The sequence below is a fragment of the Haliaeetus leucocephalus genome, unplaced genomic scaffold, assembly GCF_000737465.1.
Source record: "Haliaeetus leucocephalus isolate CR32 unplaced genomic scaffold, Haliaeetus_leucocephalus-4.0 Scaffold451, whole genome shotgun sequence".
In the NCBI taxonomy this organism is placed as follows: domain Eukaryota; kingdom Metazoa; phylum Chordata; class Aves; order Accipitriformes; family Accipitridae; genus Haliaeetus; species Haliaeetus leucocephalus.
The window spans coordinates 3,445,346-3,469,440 of NW_010972887.1; the positions used below are offsets into that span (position 1 = coordinate 3,445,346).

Genomic DNA, 24,095 nt, shown 5'->3' on the forward strand with positions numbered 1-24,095 from the left:
AGATTTGGATCTCCTATCGATTCAGTTTATTTTGAATAATTGCTTGCTCTGGACATCTGGCATGATTACTTCTATCACATTGCTTTTGTCTCTATTTCCACCAGACATCTGCCCTACAGACGTTTTCATTGCCAAAAAAGTCTAGAAAACCTGACTTAGTCTCAGCTAGAGAACAGACTATAGACAAAAATCTTAGTGAACATAAATCATTTTGTGGTTTCCATAATGTTTTTAGCTCGCTATATTTGACCCGCTAATTTAGCTAAAACTATAAATTGTGTCATGTTCACTAAGATTTCTCTCAAGCTGAGAAGTGCTCATTTTTCTCAATTCTCTATGAGTTGTATATTTTGCCAAGTGCAACTCATCACTAGGTCCTAAAGATACTGTGAAACAAGAACTGTTTCTCTAACGTTGGCAAAAGGCCATTGTCACAAAGATGTTGCAAGAAGACTTCAATTCTGAATACTGATAATAAAAAATGTATTCCTTCATTTGCTGGATACTGACCAACTGATGATTACTTATATAATAATTTTGTATTTCTATTCTGTAGAATGCTAGTATACTGACAAATTTGTAAGCTGTGCATAACAAATTATCAGCTTATTAGTTCTGCTTTTAGCTAAAATTACTCTTTTTACTATCTACTGCAAAAACTCAAATAACATGTGATGAATTATGTGGCATTACAGGTCCAGTTTTGGAGTTAGAGAAATGTAAGTCTCTTCACAGTTCTAAATTAGTTACTGAAATAGACACCCAGACCTGAAATCTGTGCATATTAGCAATATGCAGTATTCCTTCCTCAATGTGGGTATTCAATTGGCTGGAAGAAGTTGCTGAAAGAGGAAGAAAATCTCATTGTATTTTCACATATCAAATTTACTTGACTATGTCTAACTATATCATGCTTGACTGTCAGCAGAAAAAGTGCTTGGGTAATCTTTCCCAAGAGCAAAATAAAAAAAGTAAAGAAAAACCCAGTAATACTGGGGTTTTTTTTGTCCCTATTCTGTTTGCTGTGATAGTGATGTTTCCCTTGTAGGTACTTCTGGTTGTTTCCATTTTTTTAAATTGTATTTTTGTGCTAAAATACTTCATTTTCTACCTTCTCCATTTTGCTCTACCCACTCAGAGTTTCCCATGCCAAACTGATTTTACTAGGACAATCCCATGACAGTTCAAATTCTAAAAAATACATTTATGGAATTTTGAAAGGATACATTTATAGTCTGATCCTGAAATGTTGTGGCTTATTCCACTATCTCATGTAAGATACTTAAACTATAGCCTGCTTTTCCACTATATTTGCTTGAATCTGTATACTCCACAGCTGTTGCCTTCACAGTAGGCCTTCCAAATAAAGTAGCTGCTCATTTAACCTAGGAGCCACAGATTGTCTTCTCCTTTATATCAGAGAAAAGGAGTTTTACAGTATTTATCTTCTGGTATCAAAAGAAGAAAAGAGGTTAGGGAGCCATCTCAGACTTCAGTTGAATGCTTTAGTTGTCAAATTCAAGCTCAGGATGATTATGATGATAAGCCCAACAGCATCCTGCCCTGTATCAGAAATAGTGTGGCCAGCAGGAGCAGGGAAGTGATCGTCCCCCTGTAATGGACACTGGTGAGGCCACACCTCAAGTACTGTGTTCAGTTTTGGGCCCCTCACTACAAGAAAGACATTGAGGTGCTGGAGCATGTCCAGAGAAGGGCAACAAAGCTGGCGAAGGGCCTGGAGCACAAGTCTTATGTGGAGTGGCTGAGAGAACTATGGTTGTTTAGTCTGGAGAAAAGGAGGCTGAGGGGAGACCTTATCACTCTCTACAGCTACCTGAAAGGAGGTTGTAGTGAGGTGGGTGTTGGTCTCTTCTCCAAAGTAACAAGTGATAAGACAAGAGAAAATGGCCTCAAGTTATGCTAGGGGAGGTTTAGGTTGGATATTAGGAAAAATTTCTTCACAAAAAGGGTTCCCAAGAATTGGAACTGGCTGCCCAGGGAAGTGGTTGAGTCACCATCCCTGGAGGTATTAAAAAAGCATGTAGAAAAGGCACTTCAGGACATGGTTTAGTGGGCATGGTTGATGGTTGGACTCAATGATCTTGAAGGTCTTTTCCAACCTAAACAATTCTATGATTCTATGATGGCAATAACAACATTATTTCAAAGGGTTAACTCACTTTTCTCTCTTAATCTTAATTTATTTCCACATTATAATCCATTTCATACAAAATTTCTTCACTTTGTTGCAGCCCAGTATCACTGTTTGTACAGGACTGTGCAGTTCAATCTAAGTTATTTACTATCTAATACTAAGTTATTTTCTGTCCTTATCTTGGTAGCTGGCAGGTGAAATGTTTTACAAACTCCACAGTCTATTTTGCACTTCTTAACTCATTAAGACTCACAGTCAATACGTAACAGTCTCCTCTGAAGTGCAGACAATGATGTATACATAACAACCCATCTTGACTTTATTTCTACCAGATCTTATGCGCCTGGAATCAATTCCAAATGTTAGGATCTATCCTTCAAAAGGTGGAGGCTTGTTCTTTCATGTCACAGAAGACCTACTTAGCTTTGGGAACCATTCCCTTCCCTTGAAAGTTTGAATTCCAAGCATATAAACATGACTTTGAACTGTGCACCTCCAGTGGACATGATGAACACAAAGTCTCTAGGAGTCAAATTTTTCATTAGGTAGTGGAAAAAAGCACACAGTGTTAGCAAGAGAATGTTCTGTTATCTTCAATCACTGCCTAGGTCATCAGTTGTGTACATTTCTCTTGGCTCTGGCATTTGGACAGTTTATGACACAAAGTCTCTCCTGAGGATAGCAGTCTACATAAATGTTTCTGACATTTGTAATACTTTTCTCCTTTTTACCAGGGGTTATAATAGTAACAACAGATACTACCACTGATGCATTTTGCATCAACATACAAAAATAGCATGGGATCCCCTCTTCTCTGCCTGTAAATGTTCTGATGTTGAATCTGGCTTGTTCAATATCAGGTTGCCTTGACTACTCTCTACCTCTCAAGAATCCTAGGCACATTACTGTACAGCATGTGCTGCTGAAGTCTGATGAATTACAAATGAGAGCTGTGGATCAGTTCTGAGTCCTCTTCCAGGATTTCTGGGTACCTTGAAAGTGATCTCCTTCCCTTCAGGACCTAAAAGAAAAGCCACTCTTTCTTTGGCAGACTCAGACTGTCTTCTGGTTTCTTGTTATGCATATTCCAGCTGCCAAGGGGGAAAGTTTCTCATATTTTCAGCTATACCTGATGGTTATCTGGAAGATAAAGCACAACGCAAACAAGGTAATTACAATAAGCTAGGGTTCGCCAAAGCTGTTCTCTCCCTGAATTTGTTTCAGCCCTTAGAGGAGGCATGTGAAACCTTGTCTTAGTTTCCAGACTTGCTTTCACATCATCTCCACCTGCACCTGAAGGTTGTATGCCAATTGGTCTTAGGTTTAGCGCATGCTGGTTCTTCTCTGGTAGGACCTAGGCTCCTTTCAGCTGTTACGAAGGATATCTGATGGACCTATATATTCCCAGAGGGCTGTGTTCTCACTGTGGAGTTTAGTCAGGTCCCAGTCTCAGCCAAGGACTCTGGTCCACATAATTATGGATGATATTCTAAATTTGAAAAATAGGGAGAATCTCCATGAGTTGGTTAGCTAGCCAGCTTTTTCTGCCATGCATCTTCCTAAAGATGAATAGTCTGTGTTCTGCCTTCCTGTAATCCCTGTAAGTAATCCCTGTAAATTCCTAATATTCTGGTTGTGGATTCCCAATGTGAAAATAAAATGGGTTTACAGCCTTCATTGGGAGAGCTGTTTGAGCTGCAAGCTTGTTGACTTCTTCTTTTTATGAATAATAACATTAATTATACCTTTTACTTCTTCCAGAAATAATGGTAGAAATTTAAGCTATGTTACTTCCTACTCAACCTTTTATACTAGCAAAATCTCTCTAAATTCCTTCTTTGTTCACAGTAAATCATTATTGCCAGTTAAGTCAAAAGATTATTTTGCCTGAGTTTCTTCCAAAAGTATAATCTTGAAAAGCTGAGGGATTGCTTCCTGCTGTAGACTTTGAATGCCACCTTTTTGTTTAAACAGACAAGGAGTTGTGATCTCTCGGAGCTCCTTTAAAATGTTGGAGCTGAAAGCAACTGAAGGATGGAGAGTACAGTTTAGGCTTTTGTGCCTGTGTGTGTGTAGAAGGTTGTCATTAGGTCAAACATGTTCTCCTGGTATTGTGGAGACAAAAAAGGCCTCCACTGTTTTGAACACCTGGTGTTTACACAAACAGTTTGAAGAAGTAATTGGGAAGTAGATGTAGAAGGAAACAAATTCCACTTACTGGGGGCAGAGGTGCTGGAAGCCAAGTTCAAAGACAAGTTGGCTTGCTTACTTACATATAGGCAAGCTTGTTTTAATTTTTCTTTCTCCCACTTCTGTAAAATATTGCTGTATTAAAAAATGATAGTAAATGGAAGAATGTGATAATGTCCTTAGCACTTCTAAATGCATTGTCTTTGTATGCTATCTCTAATCTTACTTGTGATAAGGTGTTTTGTATGCAAAATAGCTAATTAAAGACATGCTTTCTTTTTTCCATTTGTATACTAACATTTTCAGTTTTCACACTTACAAGTGTAACTGATTGTTTCTAACACTTTGATCACAAACTCCAAACAACACCTAATCTCCATAAGTTTGTTTGTATGAAGAACTGTAAGAATAATTAGAAATTTTCATGCTGCTGAAGTAAAATATTTTTGAGGTAAGTATAATGTACTTGTCATGACTGAAGTCTGCAGTACATTTTCTCCTGGGGTAAAATGTCTTCTGTCTCTGTATCTCTGGTCTTGCCAGTACTCTTAATGTTCTTTGTTTTCACCTTCAGGACTAAAATACTGGAATTTGTCTTCTCACACTGCTCTTTTCATACCGGGTTCACTGTCTTGTTGGGTAGTCTGCCTGTCATCATCCCTATGCTGTTAGCTACGGACACTGCGTGCTCCCACAGTCTGGAGCTATGTTTTAGTCTCAGCTGTGATAACTATTGTAATTGAGGCTTTTGCATGTTCCTAAATCATTGAGAATAAATTTTTAGAAATGGCTTGTGATTAAGGGTGCATATCTGGACATTTCTTTTAGAGGTGCTGAACTTATTGGTGCTGAAAGTGAGACACAGTTGCTGAATCTGGACAGTCCAAATAAAGAAAAAACCCCTGAATCCTATTGTCCAAAGTAGGAGGGCAGCAATCATGCCACGGCCTCACTACAGGAATGCGGTTCTGCCATCAGTCTCAGCTGCATTAGCTTTCCATCTAGTACCAAATCTGAAGCAGAACTGTCTTCCTGCTTTCTGTGCTTTCTCATGAAATTGCTTCATCCTCTCTCACAGAACTCACAAACACAGTCTCTACGTTGCTAACTTTTTTTTTAGCTCTTTAAAAGAATACTCTGGTTTCATGAAGCTCTCTGTTTCTGGAGTTACAATATTGTACAATACACTTTCCATACCTTTCTGTCTTCTAGTGAGTTACTTTTTCTCTTGATTGTTCCTACAAAATGCTGGGTGTTCAGACCTGTAGTGAAGAGAATGTAGACATCCTGCTGATTTCAGTGGGACTTTTCAAATTCCAAAAACTGAACATAAGAACAACTTCACTGGGTCAGACCAAAGCTTCATCTGAATCAGTGACTCGTCGTCTTGGCACTGACCAGCATCAGAGTACAGGAAAGAGTATAAGAAGACAGTAAGTATATAGTGATATTTCCCCAAAATGCTCTCCCAGGCTCCAGTGATTTTCAGAGCAGGAACATTTTAAGCCAGATATAGCCTCTTTGCATTTAATTGTCTATGCTGGATTTTCTTCCATTAATTTTGTGATATCACTTTTTGTATCCCTATAAACTTTTAGGGACAACAACCCTCCTTGTGTTGGTCTTGAACGTGATGCCTCCTAGGTTTTATGTCAGCCTGATTGTACACTCTCTCATCTATTTATCTTCTTCATACTGCAAAAACTGATTGGTCTCTCTGTCTACCTGTCTAGATGCTGTAGACTCCTGTATATTTTTGTTCCTCATATAGAGTCCATTCCATACCTGTGATGCATATAAGTGTGATGCATAGGTGATGAATAAGGAATGCATAAGTGATGAATAGGAATCATGGTGTTGGCATCTTGCTAGACTGAACAGCAAAATAAATATAATCTATTAAATGGCTGAATCCTGGTAAACATTTTACATTCCTGGATTTCAAGATAATTCTCTCTTTTTATTTGAATCTTTAAACTTTTGGTCATAGTTCTTTAATTTGTAAAATGTGAATTACATATAGTTTATCACTTCAATGTTCAACATCCAACAGATATATTGAAATAGAAATCAGGTGGGCTTTCAAGATAGTACAAATGTTGCTAAGTATTAATATTTTCTTATCTCTGAACTTTCCAGTCTGTCTGTCTACCTGACTGGGTTACTCACCACTTACCACTCCATTAGCTCATTAATGGATCATTACCCTCCCTTCTCTTAGCCTGCTAATTAGCTCTTTTAGCCTAACACTGGTTAGTTTCTTGAATAAGCAGTTTGTTAATATGCCACTTTTTTGTCTTCATAAACTGTTCTTGTGACTATATGCGCATCAGTGTAAAGCAACTGGTAATATTTGTTTGTGTAAGATAGAAGCTGGCTCAAAATTATGTTTATTACACAGGAGAATTAATGCAGGGGGAGAGGAATGTGCTTTCTTTAAAGGATCTGTAGACAGGAAAATTAATTTGTCACATGGACTGCAGCAGAGTAAGCACACAGGTGCTATCCAGTGCTTGTGGGAGGATGCAAGCTGGTTGGCTCATTCAGTACTCCAAACCAGTCAATGACTGTATGTGAGTAAGCTACAGCAAAGTCCCTCAGAGACAAATCTCTTGTCTATGTGATGGAGAATCAAATACTGCAGCAAAATTTCCCAAGAGGAAAACATGAAGCTAGGAGACAGAAAAAGAGAAAATTACAAGAAGGTATTAATTAGAAAGAAATTTTTCCCTTTGTTCTTTTTTAAAGAACTTCACTTTTTAGAGACATGTGGCAGAATGGTTTTAGACAGTTCTAACATATTTTATTCTCCCCTCATCTCTTTGCTGTTCATTCCTTTTTAATAAATTTCTTTTTTCACCTTTTCCTTTCTACCTTACTCTTTACTCTTGTCATTCAGCCTTTGATTGCTTTATATTTACCTTTTCTTCATTTGGATCAATTCTTAAAAGTAAGCAACTACTTTTGATGTCTCATTAGCACTTTTGGAAGCTTTCTTCTTGCCTCCCAGTTTCTGGTTACAGAAGCATGACAGTTGCCATGAAACCAGTTAGTAAATAATGGAATCTATATGTTTGTATATTTAATGAATATATAATATGCAGTTCCCATAATTAAGGCAACTGAAAAGGTTTTAGCATATAAATAAAAAATGCTGTCTGCAGTTTAAACTTATGAAGCTGCACACAGGCAGCTTCAGAACAGCCACCAGCAGAGGTGCCAACAACAGAATCAGATATCACTGCTGGGAAAAGATACATTCCTGAGTTTGACATCTGGGTCCTGCAGCTGGAGTGACTAGAAGAAGAAAGGGAAACAGTACAGACTGTCATCAAAAGGAGGTAGTGGTGCCAAGTGAGCATGGAAATTACATACAGATGCTACTTTTTTTAGTTAAGACAAATAGCTCAACTATATAAAAAAACAGCAGCAACAACATCCAAAGATGTGCTTAGAAGTGCCTGATGGGTAAACGAGCGTTGCTTTTTGTAAATATAACTGGCTTGTAACTGGAGATGTGAGATTTTGAAGTCGAATTTATAGTTGCATACCTATTAACATTTGAACAAATACGCTCAAAAGCATTTTTATGTATAAAAAGGCAAAGAACAAACATGGTTTATTCCAACTGTTTTCTGAGTAACTCATTGTTTTAGCTTTCCAGCCTGATACTTCACTTTGCAATATATCACGTTTGCTCAGCACAATCAGTTAACCACACAGGGCCCACTGTAGTAATTCTTCTGAAAAGCCCCAACTATCTGATGCAAAAATTAATCAGAATTACTTAGGTAGCTGTGATGTCAGTAGAAAAGAATGGAGAAAGTCAGTGTGCAAAAGACCCTGCGCTAGTGTCCTGATCCAAAGCGTATCAATCCAGTGAGAGTCTCCACTGATTTTAGCAGGTGTTTGAATAAAGTTCTACTCTAATGTTCTTAATTTCTGTTTATGAGGATGAGTGAGGGTATGGTAACTGGGATGGCTGGGTATTATAAGATTTGCTACAGAGAAACATTGTACCTTAGTTCTGCCTTTTCTTTTTTAAGATTGCAGGAAAGTAGTACTATTGGACTATCCTGTTCTGTCTCAAAAGCTTGATTATTAATGATTTTAGTGAAAAAAGTTATAATAAGATCCATTTTATGCATATAATCTTCACCATACCTTGCTTTTACTTCTAAATGATATATGGTATCTGAATTGATAACAGTATTTACCTGTATATAAAAGCCCTGAAATCAGTTATTGGATGGACTACTATTTTTCATTTCTTTGTGGCTAGAGTTAAAGTCATAAATCTTTTTTTTTTTTTAATTTAATATATTTTATTTTGCTGTGTCTCCTTTGTGTACGTATTAGGCATACTGTGTTTCCTGTCTTTCTTTCAGTCAAAATACAACTTTCCTAGAACCATGGGATTTAAGCATCTGAACAGAGAAAGAATGTGTTTTCACAAATAAAATGGAAAAAGTAATCTAGATGCTAAGGTGTTTTAGGAGTTGCTTGGCTGATCAATATGATCTTCTGGGGAAGACAGATAATCAGGTTTATCCACTAACACATATGTAGTGCTGTGTGATGCATAATACCTGCTGTGAATACAAAAATATTGTGTGCCCTCTTTGTTGAGGAAACTGTGCAGTAAGGTCAATAAGAAAACAAGGAAAGCAATAGCATAAAAACTCATTAGGGATGCTCTGACTAGCAAAAGTACTAGCAACAGCTTTAACCAGACTGTGACTGGAGAAGACACTAGATAATGCTATAGAAATAAAGAAGGAGGAGGAAGATTGTTTGGCTCAGAAATTTTGTAATGGGATAAAGAGCTATTTCTCTTTGAGATCCAAAAGTAATCTGTCTTGGAAATAGTTCAAAGCCATCCGTCAAGTATTAAATGTCTTGAAATAAATTAATGGTCTAAATCTATTGTACAATTGAAAGATGTCCCTATACTGGAATCATTTATACCCTGTTGATAAACTCAGCAGAAAAGCTGCATAATCTAGGGGTCCTAAGGATTTTCCCTTGTGTACAGAGGTAGTCCCAGGAAAGTTGTAATGTCCTCAGTAATGCAGTTTTTCTGTAAATGTGTACAGATTGTATAGTCTCCAGGAGCATCAAACCAGGCATCTTCTACAGCAATAAATCAACCTTAATTAATAAAACTGTGTCAATGCCATGGTATCTGATTTTAGAAATAGAGTATTTAAGGCTTCTCTTTCTGTTACCAGACCTTCAGCATCTGCAAGGAGATTCCAGGCTACTTTACAAAGAAGAGTAAATGGGAATGCTTATTTGGGGAGTAAACAATTGCATAGGTGGTTTTGAAATTCTGTCTACTGAAATACTTGAGGAAAGGTAATGTAGCTTGGCAGCTAAATATCTTCTTCACTGAAGGACACTTTACATAATATACTACAAATTGAAAGGAAAAAAGCTTGAACCCAAATCAATCCTATACAAACAAGACCCTTTCTTGTTTAGCTTGTATTATAACTTGCTGTCTTGGTGCTATCTGAAGCAGCATCAATGGGTCTTGCTACCATTTGGGAAACCTGTGTGTATTTCAGTCACACATTGTTCTTGCAGGATTTCCTTAGGCTAAGCTGCAGAAGTGAAAGAGCTCCATTTAAGAGAGTCTGTGAATAAGTAGGAAATGAGCATCAAACTAGGCATTATCTGAAGATGTTTGTTAACATGCAGGATGTTCCTTAAGGCCTCTATCTTGAATGAGAAGAGTTTTTATTCAGGATTGCTTTTTGAAAAAGCAAGAGTTCTTTTGCATGCATGTCACTATGGGCCCTACTCAGGCAAAGAACACTATTTGATGCTTTTGGCACATGTCTACTTCTCTAGTTTCCTTGGATATACTGCTATACGCAGCCTTATTTGGAAGAAGATTATACCTTTTCAGTAGTGAGAATGGGCATAATTTATGACCTTACATACTTGCCTATGAACTACTCCTTTTCTATGGCAAAGTTGTAACTTAAATCGTAAATCAAAACTGTGGATCTCTACTGAGGGATCTCTAGAGGAAAAAAAATATTGTGGAGAGAAGGCTCTGCATTTTCACTAGAAGATCAACTGTGACCCTTCCCTTATCTTGATAAAAGACTACATTTTGTATCTAGCTGAGAAAAAGAAATATCTTTGTACAGGCAGTAGGCTCCGCTTTCTAGGGAGTGTTAGGCAAAATGATTTTTTGTTATATAGTGGAATGACAAGCAGCTGGAGGAGCAAGTTTTAGAAGGGTTCCAACTCAAAAATAGAGACAAGGAGATAAATAAAATTGAAGTTTTCCTATCAAAATATAAGATTATGACCCAAAGTATAATCAGTTGGATTTGTGTGTATATGTCTGTGTGTTTGCATGTGTGAATGAAGAAGACAAACAATATATCTTTCCAGAATGTTCTTACTTGAGGCCTTGCCTACAAAATTTATACCAATGAAACAAAATCTAGGTAGTTATACTGGTGTAATTTTCTGTAATACTGTCAGAGTCTCAGAAACAGCTTAGGAGAAGAGAGAAGAATTAATGTTTAGACTGTGAAATCCTTAAACTGTGAAAGCCATCCGCTAAAAAGTTAAGAAGGCATAAAGTGTAACCTTGTTAATTCAAAGACAAAAGTTATCCATTCATACATTCGGTCTTGTCTTCTTTGTGTAAGCATTATCCTCATCTCTAGGGAAGCAAAGACATAGAAGAATATACATGCTATATTCATGTTTATCTAATTAATTTATAGAGAGATTCCTAACTCAGCAGACAGTTTTCGTATATCAAAGTCAAAGGTCCTAACATATGTCAGCCTTCTTACACAGATGTTATACATTTGATATCTAATAAATAATTAAACTTTGGATTCAGCAAAGCTACACAGAATATAGATGTGGCCTATTTAATATTTGGAAAGCTACTTATTTATGACAAACAAAAATAATTTAGATACAACAATGATTTTAATAAGGCAAGGTGAGTTTGTTGACAAGATTCACTTTGGAGGCTATGTCAATTTCTGTTCATTCAGTGCAAAATCACACTGGGATATTGAATACATTAACCATTTTCCACTTTGTGCCCACTGACTTGTGGATCTTGAATTATTAGTTTTTTACTTCTGATGGTTTTATCAATTGCCTATTTTAGATGGAAGATCTTTAAAAAATGTTAGAACAGCATAAGCAATCTAGTTACGTAGTCTTCTCAGCTACTTTACATTAGAAGTGAAGCCATCATGTACTGTATATGAAGATACCTGCAGTTCAAAACCAATAGAAGTTTGGCTGAAGTGTGGCTACACGAGAATATGTGAACAAATTCTCATCCTTTCCAAGTCATAAACAATTAACTGTTTCTTTTCCATAAACCCTAACTATCTATTGTAATGTAATGGAACAAATACAAAGCATCTGGAAAGACAAGGATTATAATTAAATTAGTCTTTCCAATTAGAGAAAATGGTGGGCCTTTCCCTTAATTTAGAGTTATAATAATCACTTGTAATCTGATTTAAAAGGGACTTATGGTTGCATTCATAAAACTGGGAGACATTAAGATTGACATGACCTCTTAGGTATCTAAAGAAATTATAGGCCTACAGAGGTAAGAATATATCATTAAGTCCTGAGCTGACATAATTTTTTATTTCTACTGACCTTTGGTTGGATTTAAGTCTAGTCATCAGAAAATAAATCCACTTCAAGTAGCTGAGAGTTATTATCAGGTTTTGCTGATTCAGGATTAAGTGTACCTCAGTCGCTGAAGAGCTCATTAGGATGAGCTGTCCATTCGTTTATGGAGTTTGTGAAAAGAGTAAGGAGGAAAACATGTTGTAGCTGTATTATGTCTGGTGTAGAGCTTGAATTATTGGTGTATGAATATCATCTACAGCTCTGTTTTGTTAATGTGGGGCAGAGTTCTGTAGTGTTCTAGACCCCACTTACTGACAGCTAGATTTACAAGACAAATTTACATTTCTATAAATAATATGGACACTTAAATTTAAACATAAACCTTAAAAAGCTTTTGTCAATTTCTAGCAGATCTAAGTATCTAAATATCTGCTGCTGCTAATGTACAGAACCATTTCAGACTTGACAGTGTGAAATGACAAAGTACGATCTGCCTAACCCCCAGCAGAAGTCATAAACAAAGCACTTCTCAGCTTTTTTCAAAGGACAGTGCTTACCCCTATAGGTGCTTTTTTAAAATCAATCCTATAAAAAATATTGAAGAGCAGGAGGAGAACCTCTCTTGCAAAAACAATGTCCCTTTCAAAAGCTCGGGTTTCCTTGTAGTCTAAGAGAGCGCACTCTCTCCTGGGAGGGTGCTTAATCACCATGCTATTGTATTTGATGAGGTGCTTTTGTCTTGTGAGTCCTTTTGAAAATGTTTAACTTTGCATAAATAAATATTCACTGAGTCAGAGAGAGACTAATTCTATAGCGAAGTCATCAGGACAGTCAGGATAGATAAAGGGACAGGTAATCACAGCTGCTTCTCTGGCTGCACTGATTTCTGAACTCAATTAATATTACCAAACAGTACCACTGTCAGCTCAGTCAGTGTAACCTCAGCATTTCAATACCATGTTCCAGTTCAGGTAGATGTACCTTCATTTTCCTCGCAGGGCATGGCTTATAGAGGGCATAATGGGCCCCAGTTTGGCCAGCAACTGAAAGAGTGCATGTCGAGTAAGTGTGTAGTACTAAGAACAGAGGATTTTAAAATGGATTACCTTTAGAAACTGAAAGTATTCTAAAGAGATACAAAAATCCTTGTTCTGATTTGTAATTGTTACTGAAACTAGTGAATGATTGAACAGGATCTCTTTCAAACACCTGGGTAGCAGAGTGGTTCTTAAATATCACAAAGGATCTTGTATCCTTCATCTGTCACAGTTTTTATTACAGAGTCTCCACAAAATGCTTGATGTGAGGGCAAAGTTTCTCAATACTCCCTCCATATTAGCTTGTAGGAAGAGTGAGTAGGTTCAAGGATTTGTGGCTCTGTTGACTGTTTATTCTCTGGGCTGAAGTATGGTTAGACTGTTGGATTGGTGTACACTATACTGAATATTCATGCAGCTGCCAGGTTATCCCTTTCATTGCAGAGTATTAGGAGAGCCGTATAGCTCCACACATTCAGACTATACAATCTGAGCATATTTAGTTTGGTTTCAGCATAACTGGGCTGACTACATTTCTTCAGTGGAACTAAGTCTGCATTTGAGGCAGGGATCTAATGTTTTTTCCTAAGCAGATTTCATACCAAGAAGCAATTTCTTCTTTCCTTAGTTGATAGTTAATTATAAGGAGAGTCACAGCATAATACTTAAAAGAAATGCTTTGCTTTTTTTTAGTGATTGTTAAATAGGAGAAAACATGCTCTGTACTTTTCAAGGATTCTGCTTTTAAAAATCATACAAACATCCATCACATTCAACAAGTCTTGTGGACTATATATATGAATGTAGATTTACAGTGTGTCTTAACAAATAGCTACATTAAATCTGATAAGCAGTATAGGTTATAATCATGATTAAGCAAGAACATGATTAATCACACTATTACAGATCTCTCTAGTTTAAAATACTGCTATTCGAGACCTCTTTCTTGAGCCTTGTTTCAGGAAAAAGTCATCTGCTGGACCATGGTCGTGTAGTCAACAGGTAATCATATTTTGTTTATGGAGGAGGCAGGGCTCACTTCCCTTAAAGAGGGGCATCTATTCTCTCCATACTTTTTCAACCTCTTACCCTCTACCTGAGAACTGGTTTATGTTTGTTTAACAGTTTGGCTGTTTACTTAAGGAAGTTTTGACAAGATAGCTAAACTGGTCTGACAACTTGCTGCTCCCAAAAGACAGGGTCCCACTTCTTTGCTCCCCCCACAGCTCCCAAATGCATGATTCCACCCTCACTCTTGCAATTGCTCCAGTTATTGACTTCTTAGTGAGCCAATTCAGTTCGCCATGCTGGCTGAAATCTTTTCACTTTATTTTGTTGGTTCATTTTCTGTGGCTGGTGGGCTTCACAAATACAGGGAGTCAAATTAAAAGCTCATTACTGCTGAAAGAAAAAGTGCAAAAAGGTCTGTGTTACAACTTTTCTTTCTTTGCTGAGCGATGTGCCTGACTGCTTATTTTTTTATCTTGGATGTAGTCAGCCCTCTTTCTGAGCTAACTTCATTAAAATGGTATAAAATAAATAAGAAAAAAATAGATACTGTCTATCTATTTAGTCAATTAAGTCTGGTCAAAAGAAAGTGTGACTGATTCAATAGATAATGCACAGCAGGAAACAGGTCCACAGGGCTAAGAATTGGAGAGTATTGAAGATATCAAATGAAAGGATTAGCAGAGGAAGGGAGGAAGGGAGGGAGGGAGGCTGAAGACCTTCCTAGTAGAGGAAGTTAAATTGCTTCAAAATCCTGTGAAACTCAAATCTTCAAGAGCTGAACTGGCTTGCCAAGGAGTCACATGAGCAGCAGAGATTGAGGGGTATGCATAGTTAAAGAGTAAAGGAGAGAAGGAAGAGGACTGTGAGGTGTGAGACTATCCTTTTTGGTCCTGCTGATTAGTAGATCAGCTCGGTTGCCTTGTGTCAGTGCATTATTAGTGCCCAGTTCCATGCAGGATAGCACTGTTAAAGAATCGCCACAATGGGGTTGGGGAGAAAGAGGGCAAGAAAAGGGGGGTGGGGAGCATGACCTGGAAGGCCATGGAAAGGAAGGTAGTAAATACTAAGGGGTAGGGGAGGACAGGAACTCATTAAATCTACTTCACTGTCAAGTTAAATCTGACATGAAACCATACCCTTGTACAATAATCCCTTCTTCCCTTTTATTTGTGTTAGAGACTCTAGCTTTTCTTACCAATGCATTCCTGAACGAAGTTCCAACAGTGCACTTAACACTTGTATAAGAGATGTAATTCCTCCCCCAAAGAGCAGGAATAATAGATTTCAGGCTTCCAATGAACCTAATATTGACAAGACATATCTTTTGCTCTCACATTAAAACATGTCTATAAAAACCAAGAATTATTCTCTTACTTTCCATAGATTTTAGAGGAGGGGTTGTTCTGTGGAAACTGAGGTCCCAGTTTCATCCTCTACTATCAAGCATACCAACATTTCTCTCTTTGGTGAACTCATGTAGACAGACTTCACAGAATGAGTGTTTTTAAAGATATTTTAAATATTGGACATTTTCCCCAAGGAAAAGAAAGGAAATATTAGCCTAAGAGGGGGCAATATTGAAAAGGATTAACCATAAGAAAGGTGACAAGTGGGATGTCCAATAAAGGTTTTGAGTAGTTGTGAAAGGAGAGTTAAGGAAAGATGTTCTATTTGAACTTTTCAAGTTTATTTTGTATTATGTCTGTGGAGGAGTGTCATGGTCACCTTTGGCAAGGCGATACATTAGGATTATTATTACCAGTTATAATTATTGCTGTCCGGTCTTACTGTAGCCTTCCAGAGTGCATCAGTAGTGAGAGCAAATTTATGGTCAGCCCGTGTTCTCGTAGCTGTGGTGGCATCAGTGATGACACTGACAAGCAGGTAAGGGGCCCCCTCAGCCTTTCTTATCCAGACCTCTCTTTGGGAGATCTGCCTGACTAAGGAGTGCTGAATAGGGAAGAACCAAGAAAGTAAACAAATATGTGCTGTGATTGCACTTTAAGAAACTTGAGAATGAAACCAACCTTTGAGTTTAAACTTTTCATACAATATAGAAGTAATTTATCTTTTGACTAAAGAAAAGCAGATGTTGGAAGGGAAATGCACATGAGAAGACATAGAAACTGTTGTGAAGGCTATATTTTTTATTTGGACAGTCTCTCTTTACATTTTCTTACTTGTCCAGGATATTGGGTGTAGTCTTAACAGAAAAGAGCCATTAAAAATTCTATAAAGGTATATTTTTAAAGGAAAAGTCAAGTAGAATAGAAGCTGTGAAAAGAGGATAGTAGAAACAAAAGGCAGCATCAACAGTGAAAAAATCCAAACCAAAACAGAAGCCAAAGAACTCTTCACAATGTAACCCTTCAAAAAATCCCTCATAATTTCTACTTAGTTTGACATGTTTATGTGGTGAGAATCTGTTCCTGGTGTGAATTCCAAAAGATAAGGATATTTTAAATGTTGACCTATTTCTTTCAAACACTGTACCACTAAAGACAAATTACTGTCAGACTGTTGATAGCTGGGTATGCAAAGCTTGCATGCCTTCAGTAAGAGAAAACCATTTTGCTGAAAATTTATTTCCGTTATGTTCAGCAGAACAATTCCACCTGCTCCATACTGAAAGACTTAATTTCTTGTAGATCTCTGACTGCAGCTGAAATCAGAGGAATTTGTAATCTTCATTTGTAACTAATTTGGGCTATAAGATTATACACTTCAGGAAGCACAATTCTTTAGGTACCCTGCTGTCTCTGAATTCAGTGGGAGTTTGTCACTGAAGCTGCCTGTCCTTTTAAGAAAGTAGTAATTTTAATCAATACCTGCTACACCTGTAATGAATCCTGATTCCTCTGAAGTCAGTAGTAGCTGTGCTGGAGCCTGGATCACTTGTACCAACAACTGAAAGTGGTGCTTATAATCTACATCATTATATATATGTAGATATGTTTATGTTAAATATATATATATAAATAAACACAGAGTATGCTTATAATCCACTGCTACTAAAATATGTTTTCAAAACCAATAAGCATAGCATTGTTTTATTGTATGTCCTGTTAGAACTAGAATGGTGGGAAGATAGTAACAGAGTTGATGTTAAATGATCTTTAGACTTCCTCCTGTTAAAGATTAAAGATTTTCAGAGAAAATTAAAAGAGTGACAGCAAATTTGTTGCTTAAAGAGAAAAGATTTTAAGAAATCCGTGCCTTCTTTATAAGAAATAATCCCAGTGCTCATGTAATTTCAATTGACATGTGATTTATTGCTGTGAAAAAGAGTCTGTATAGCTCTTTCAAAACATAAAGTGAGGGAGTGGCATCCTTTGAGCAAAAACTCTGGTGCCCTATCTGCCTAAGTGTTTCCTAAGTTTCAGCACTATGAGAATATGAGAATACTCCATTGTTAGGGGATTTTGGAGGCATGCCTGGATCAAGGAAGTACTTCCTCGTCATGCTGTTTCCTTTCCCAAACAATATAAAAAATGGCCTTTTCAACCAAACATCTAGAGGTGGTCACTTTGTACATTGTCCAACTAGAGCTCAACCATCATAAGATAAACCATTCACTTGTATGAATGGCACCATGTTATTACTGCTACTTCCTTTTTATTTTCATGGTGATTTTGTTTTGATTTATGTATATGCATAGAAGTTGAACCCCCTGTGTAATGACTGTGTCATAAGTCTAGCCAAGAAAAACCAACAAACTCCACCTTACTCACTGCCCTGTATAGCCTGCATACATTAGCTCTGACGCCCTCACTACCACCACTCATCTTTTCACATGCTCCTCTAAGGTGGAGTCTGTACAACCTGATTAGACAGAGTAAAAATATACCATACAAATAATGGATTATAGTATAATTTTATCCCACTGCTTTGAGTATTCTAACTTTACTTCCAAACAGCATTTCAGAGGAAGCAAAAGTAAGTTCATGTACATGTTCTGTCTTGGTTTAGTCTTGCATGATCCAAAGGATTTCTAACTAACCTTAAGCACTCAGAATGTGTGCATTATAGTATCAGGTGAATATCCATGTTTTAGTCCAGTGTTGCTGTTAGCACATTGTAACAACCATGGCAAAATACTTAGTGCCTGAATTCCGGGAAAGAGTCTTTGTAAATACATTATAATGTATTTAATGTCTTTGTAAATACATTATAAATCTTTTAAATTACCACGTAACATTTTAAACTGGTTTGTAACCAATACTCACCCATATTCACATTTGTTTTCTGTTCTGTATCTTGAGTTGCATGTTTAAAATTACTTGGGCACAGCTATAATTTTACATCAAAAAAATGCTGAGACTATGCATTGTGTATGTATTGAAGAATGTCATTATGATTACTCTGTATACTAGAGAGGAATAATTTGGAAAGACTTGGAAATCTCTTCAAAAACTTTGGAAAGTTCTTGATGTATGTTGACTTCTCCAATGTAGAAATTAAAAAATTAGGTCTATTCACCTTTGTCACTGAATTTACACTTTGAGAAATGCATTTACTGGGACTACTTTTGATTCACAAAGACATAAAAAAGTCACAGCCTCAACAAAAATCAGCTTAAAGGTGATTTTGTTTTAAAATGGAATAAATTCATAATTTTTACCAATATAATATATTTGGAGTAGCTCAGTGGCTTTGAGAGAAATTTGCCTGATTTGCTCTGACTTACTCAGAGGTAAAAGGACAGAACTGGATTCATAATTTCTTACTATGTTTCCTCATGACCATTCAATTTGCAACTATTTGCTCTGTAAACGGAAAAAAATATATGTTATATTCATATTTGTAGATATAGAAAGAAATTTAAAAATGACTACATGTAGCTTTTGACTAATTATCCTTGCTGGAGCAAAACCCCAATGATCTTGCAACTCAACTCCTTTTCAAGACATTCCTTCCGTCCATAGTTTCACTAATTCTACTGAAAACAATGGCAGTTTTATAAAATTAATGTAGGTCTCATCCCTCTGGGGCATGGCTTATGTTTTAATTTTGCTAATTTATTTTCTACACAAATGCTTTCTGTTGTTTGTTTAGTGTCCTTTTAGTGGTCTTTGGCAGTAACATGGACTGCTGAGTTTATTCTGTCTTGCACCCTCTTTCCTGCTGTCTGCTTGAGGTAACAGTTGGCTGACTGAAGTATAATGGGAATAATTTAAGTCAATGCTAGAAGGCTCTAAACACTTCCTCAACAAATAAGCAGCAGTGTGTTGATAGCCAATAAGTATTTTATAAGTGCAATTAAATCACAGTGATTGATTGTGCTGGGGTGAAAATCAGAATCATTTAGAACAACAAATTCTTCACAGGGAAACCCTCACTAAATTAAGAAAACACACAAGTGAACAACAAAAATAAACCATTTAAGAAGTTCTCCTATACCATGTTTTCCTCATTTCTCAGCTCTGTTAATGAGGAACAACTTGGTGAAAGTAAGACTTTTTGTTTCTTGAGAATGCATCTTTTCTGTTGTTAATTTGTTATGTTGAGTGAAGATATACATTAGAGTTAACTGATCTGGAGGTTTAGTTGCTAAAGGGGGGACCTGCTTCCTCTTCCTTTATCTCAGTTTTTTCTCCCTGTGCCTGGCTCCAGCTGACAGGGTCTTGCACTTTTGTAGTGCTTGTTGGATTCCTCATTGAGCTCATTCAATTCACTAAATTGCTGGAAAATTATTTTTTTTTCTGCCAGGTTAGTTTTGTGCTGGTTCAGCAAACTGAATCAGCTCAACATAGAATCAGATGACTACTACCGTCATTGCAAGGGAAAAAGTGTGCAGGATGCAGCCAAGGTTGCAGCCTCCTGACTGGAGAGGAGGGAAGTTGAAAACAGAAAGCTCTTGCATTTATGAAAATATCTAAAATAAAACATGCAATTTAACGTATAGTTTACCATAGTGGTACATGCTCCACAAAATCACTAGGGTGCTGTGCTTGTGAAAACACATTCTTTCTGGGTAATCTCATTGCAATACCCAGGTTGCTTATTTCAGTTGTGTGACTAGTAGGTATTGTTTGTTTATTTATTTATTTATTTACGTCCAAACTCTTAATTATTTATAGATCAGTAACAGTTGTGTTTGTTTTTTTTTCATGTAGGAACACACAAATATTCTCAAGGGCTCTGTCCTCTTGGGTAGTCATCACTTTTGAATGCACTCTACTAACATGAAGCTGTGACTAACTTAGACAAATAGGATTTCAACAAGAATTATTAGAAATTCTATAGTCTGGCTGATTCCTACTCAAAAAATATTTTTAAGAACTGGTACACATTCTGGATTTTTAAAAAGAATGTTAAGATTATCTATTCTATTCTGAAAATCTGGATGTTGACAGGATAGGGAAAGCTCCACAGAGAAAAAACACTTACCTTCCACAGAGGAGATATACCAATAAATTAATTTCTAGTCCAAATGCAATGTCAAATAGCAAAATGGCTTTGATTCAACTACTTTTGATCACTGTTGACATGTGAAACTAAATTTAGAAGAACAGCCAAAGGCAGAAGAAATGTAGGATTGACTTTATATGCATGGCATAAAAGTTAGTCACATGCAGTAATCTTAGTTTGACTCCTAAGAGGCTGTAAACTTTAGCAATTGCTTAAGTAGATTGGTTTTCATTTGTAGATATTTTGCCCTCAAAAAGTTCTTTGTTTAAAGTGATAGTTTAAGTATTCTAAAGGTAATGTTAACTGAAGTAAATGTGTTCTGGTGGAAAAAACAAATGACTTGGAACTCACAGGTGTCAACTGAATAATCAATATGTACGGAAACTCATTTTCCTGCTTTTCATAGAAGAGCCATGCAATTTTCAAAGAAATTATTGTGCATTGAGAATTGTAAATAAAAGCACTGAGAAAAACATTTAACCAGAAATAAAAATACCACTCAAAATGACTTTTTGTCATATACTTTTATTTACCTTAAACAGAAAATTTTGCAAACCATCAATTACTGAGAATGGGGAAAAAAACCCTAGCATATAACAGAGGAGGCTTTGGTTGTAAGTGCCATTTCTACAGCAGAGTTAAGCTATTGTAAACCAAACATCTTGTAGTAAGGTAAAGATCTCCAGCCAAATTTTTAAGAATTTAACAGCAACACTGAAAACATTTACATATAAACAACAGAGAAATATTTTCTAAACTTTTAACAGTCACTTTGCTACAATCCAGAAGTGTTTAGTTCACATATCTATACATACAGACAAGCACTAAAACTTTTGTGAACTAACCACTTGTCCACAGGACCTGCCTAGACAGTTTGTCATCAATATGAAAGCTTTTTTATATAAATAAGTCAATTAAACTTCACAGAGACTAAAAGAAACAATATAAAATTCCAACTGTAAATAAATCTGTACATTATGGTCAGTCTTGTTTTTCTGAAATCTTGCGCAACTTTAAAGTGTCTATTTATAAAATGATGGCAAGGAGCAGCGTTAGCTGGAATGGAAACTTGAAGACTCAGACTCTGTAGAAACAGAAGAATGTCCCCCACGTTTGCTTTTTGAAAGAATCTTGAGGCTTGATCCTCTGCTAACTGATGTCAAGGCATTCTGTGCTGATGTTTTGAATTTGGCACCCAGGAAGGCATACAGAATTGGATTCAGGCAACAGTGGAAGAATGCCAGGGCTTCAGTAACGGAGATCCATTTATGCACTATCGTCTCCAAGCTGCAACGATGTCTGATGACTCCTAGCAAGATGAATGTGTCGATGCTGATGCCGATATAATATGGCAGCCAGCAGGCAAAGAAGGCAAGGATGAGGATAACCGTTGTCTTCAAGGCTTTGCGCTTCTGGTGGCCTTTTGAATGTGACAGCTTAGATATTATAATACAGTAGCAAGTCAGGATTATTAGACCAGGCAAGACAAGTCCTACCAAGATATGCTGAAACCTGAAAGAAATCAGCCAGTTTTCATGAGGGTACATGCGATCGCATAGATACTTGCCTTCTACTTCACTAGTACTGGCAAAAATTATATCGGGCACTGTCAAAAGCACAGCTGGTAGCCATACGCCTACATACACCACCTTCTCAGCCAACAGCTTTCGTGGTCGCTGGCTGTTGGTAGCATGGACTATTGCCAGGTAACGGTCTAAACTTATAAAGGCCAAAATCAAGACACTGCTATAGAGGTTGACCGTGTAAATGACATGAACTGCCTTACACAGAACGTTCCCAAAGTACCAGCTTATGGCCGCATCCACAGACCAGAATGGCAAGGTGATGACAAAAAGGAGGTCAGCCACAGAAAGATGCAGCCTGTATTTATCAGTCATGCTCCTTTGTTTCTTCTGGTAGCCCATAACAACAATAACCAATCCATTGCCGATTATTCCTGTTAGGAAGATGATGGAGTAGATTGTTGGCAAGAAGATCCGGTTGAAATCGGCATTCTCATGCTGAAAGCATGGCTCTCTGTAGTCTTCATATTCACCTGAACCAATCTCATCCGTGCCATTATCAGAAAATTCAATGATTAACCCGGAGGAGAGCTAAAAAAAAAAAAGAAAATTAGATGTTAGCGCCTCTGCAAAAGCTTACTCTGTATGACAGTAGGTTAAGAGTTGCCTGAACAGTCTCCATCATCATGAATAGGCAAACTTTTTGAAAACCAGACAGAAAAATACAGGTTTTAAATATATATAAAATGTACAGCAAATAAGAACAAGTTAAAAAAACTTCCTTTGTCTGTCTCTGAGGACTAAGATCTTGTAACTAAGGACAGGGGATGAAAGGGAAAAGAAAGGTCATGGCTACTCCCAGAAATATCATTGGTTCTGGACACTTCAGTGCTCTAATCAGATACATACTACAAATGGATGAGTCCAGAAGTACTGGATTCAAGAGGTTAGTCTGTATAGAATATTACCCATGACATTTAATTCTTACAAGAGAGAGCTATAAAAAAAAAATTACTTAAGAGAGAAATGCTGCTGCTCAGAAGTCCCTTCTCATTAAGGGGATGGGGTCAAGGAGAAATGGAGAAGGTACCCTTGGCTGATGTAATAAAGGATAAATAATAGCCAGAATTCCCTGCTGAGAAGCAATTGACAGCTCCACACACAGAGGCAAGGAAAAAAAAAGTCCCAAAGCCCATAAAGAAAAGAAAGAGAGAGTTGACCTGAAGCAGGGGAACTCAAACCCCATGGAGGGTCATCACGACCAGCCACGTTCCCCTCCCTTTGTTCCCCACCCTTTGCGGTTGCGGGGCAGGGGGTGAAGCTGGCTGGTGCTGGGCTGCAGCCAGACTGCTGAACTAAACTAAGCACAGCAGTGGAAAAAGGAAGCGAAATTCTGGTGAGGGCATGAAAGCACATCAGGAAACCACCAACGGTTTTGGCCACCACGCTGAAAAGCGATGCAGGCGGGCGAGTGCCACCTGGCTATGTACAATTCCTCAGGTTTTCAGATTTTAGTTTTCGTGCCCCGTACACGCCGTGAACCCCCGACCTCCGCGCGGGCTGCGCCCCGGGGGTCCCGCGGCACTTCGCACACGGATGCACCAGCTCCGCGCGGGCATTAACGCCGGCTCAAAGCAGGAACTTGCCGGAGATCTCCCTTTTGGTGCCAACCACTCTCAAAACCCCGCGGCTGCAGAAGAGCGGCCTCCCCAAGACCGGGACGCCGCCGCGTTTCGGCCCCCGGCGGGGGCCGGGGGTCGGCTGGGCGGCGGCTCCCGCGCTCCGGCACACCGGCAGCCCGAGGTTAGGGCGGGCGCGGGGCAGAGGGATGCCATTCCCTGGAGCCGCCTCACTCCAAACTTGTTCCCCCCCCGCATCGTTGCCGCGGCTCCAACCGCTCTGCCGGCGTTTTTCATCCCACAAAGGCGCCACATGTCACTTCAGCGGACGGGCGAGCAGCAAAGCCCGAGGATAGAAGCGGGAGTCCGGCAGCGGCTCGCAGCTGCAGCAAGGTCCGCAAGCAGCGGCAAGAGGTCAGGGCCGAGCCCTGCCCGCTGGCGCCCCGCAGACCCTCGCGGTTAGGCGGGCTGGGAAGGAGGAGGCGGCGCGGCGCCCGGCTCCGCGCCCCCC

At 38.0% G+C, this 24,095-nt stretch overlaps 1 protein-coding gene across 1 annotated transcript in view; it reads right to left on the minus strand.

Annotated features, from left to right (window-relative positions):
- Positions 1–20,961: 20,961 nt before the first annotated feature.
- The window catches only part of CXCR4 (chemokine (C-X-C motif) receptor 4), a 3,465-nt gene continuing 331 nt past the window's right edge, over positions 20,962–24,095 (minus strand). Inside the window, exon 2 of the mRNA XM_010575182.1 lies at positions 20,962–22,556. Coding sequence (XP_010573484.1) covers positions 21,495–22,556 — 1,062 coding nt within the window. The 3' untranslated portion in view covers positions 20,962–21,494. The remainder of the gene's footprint in view (positions 22,557–24,095) is intronic.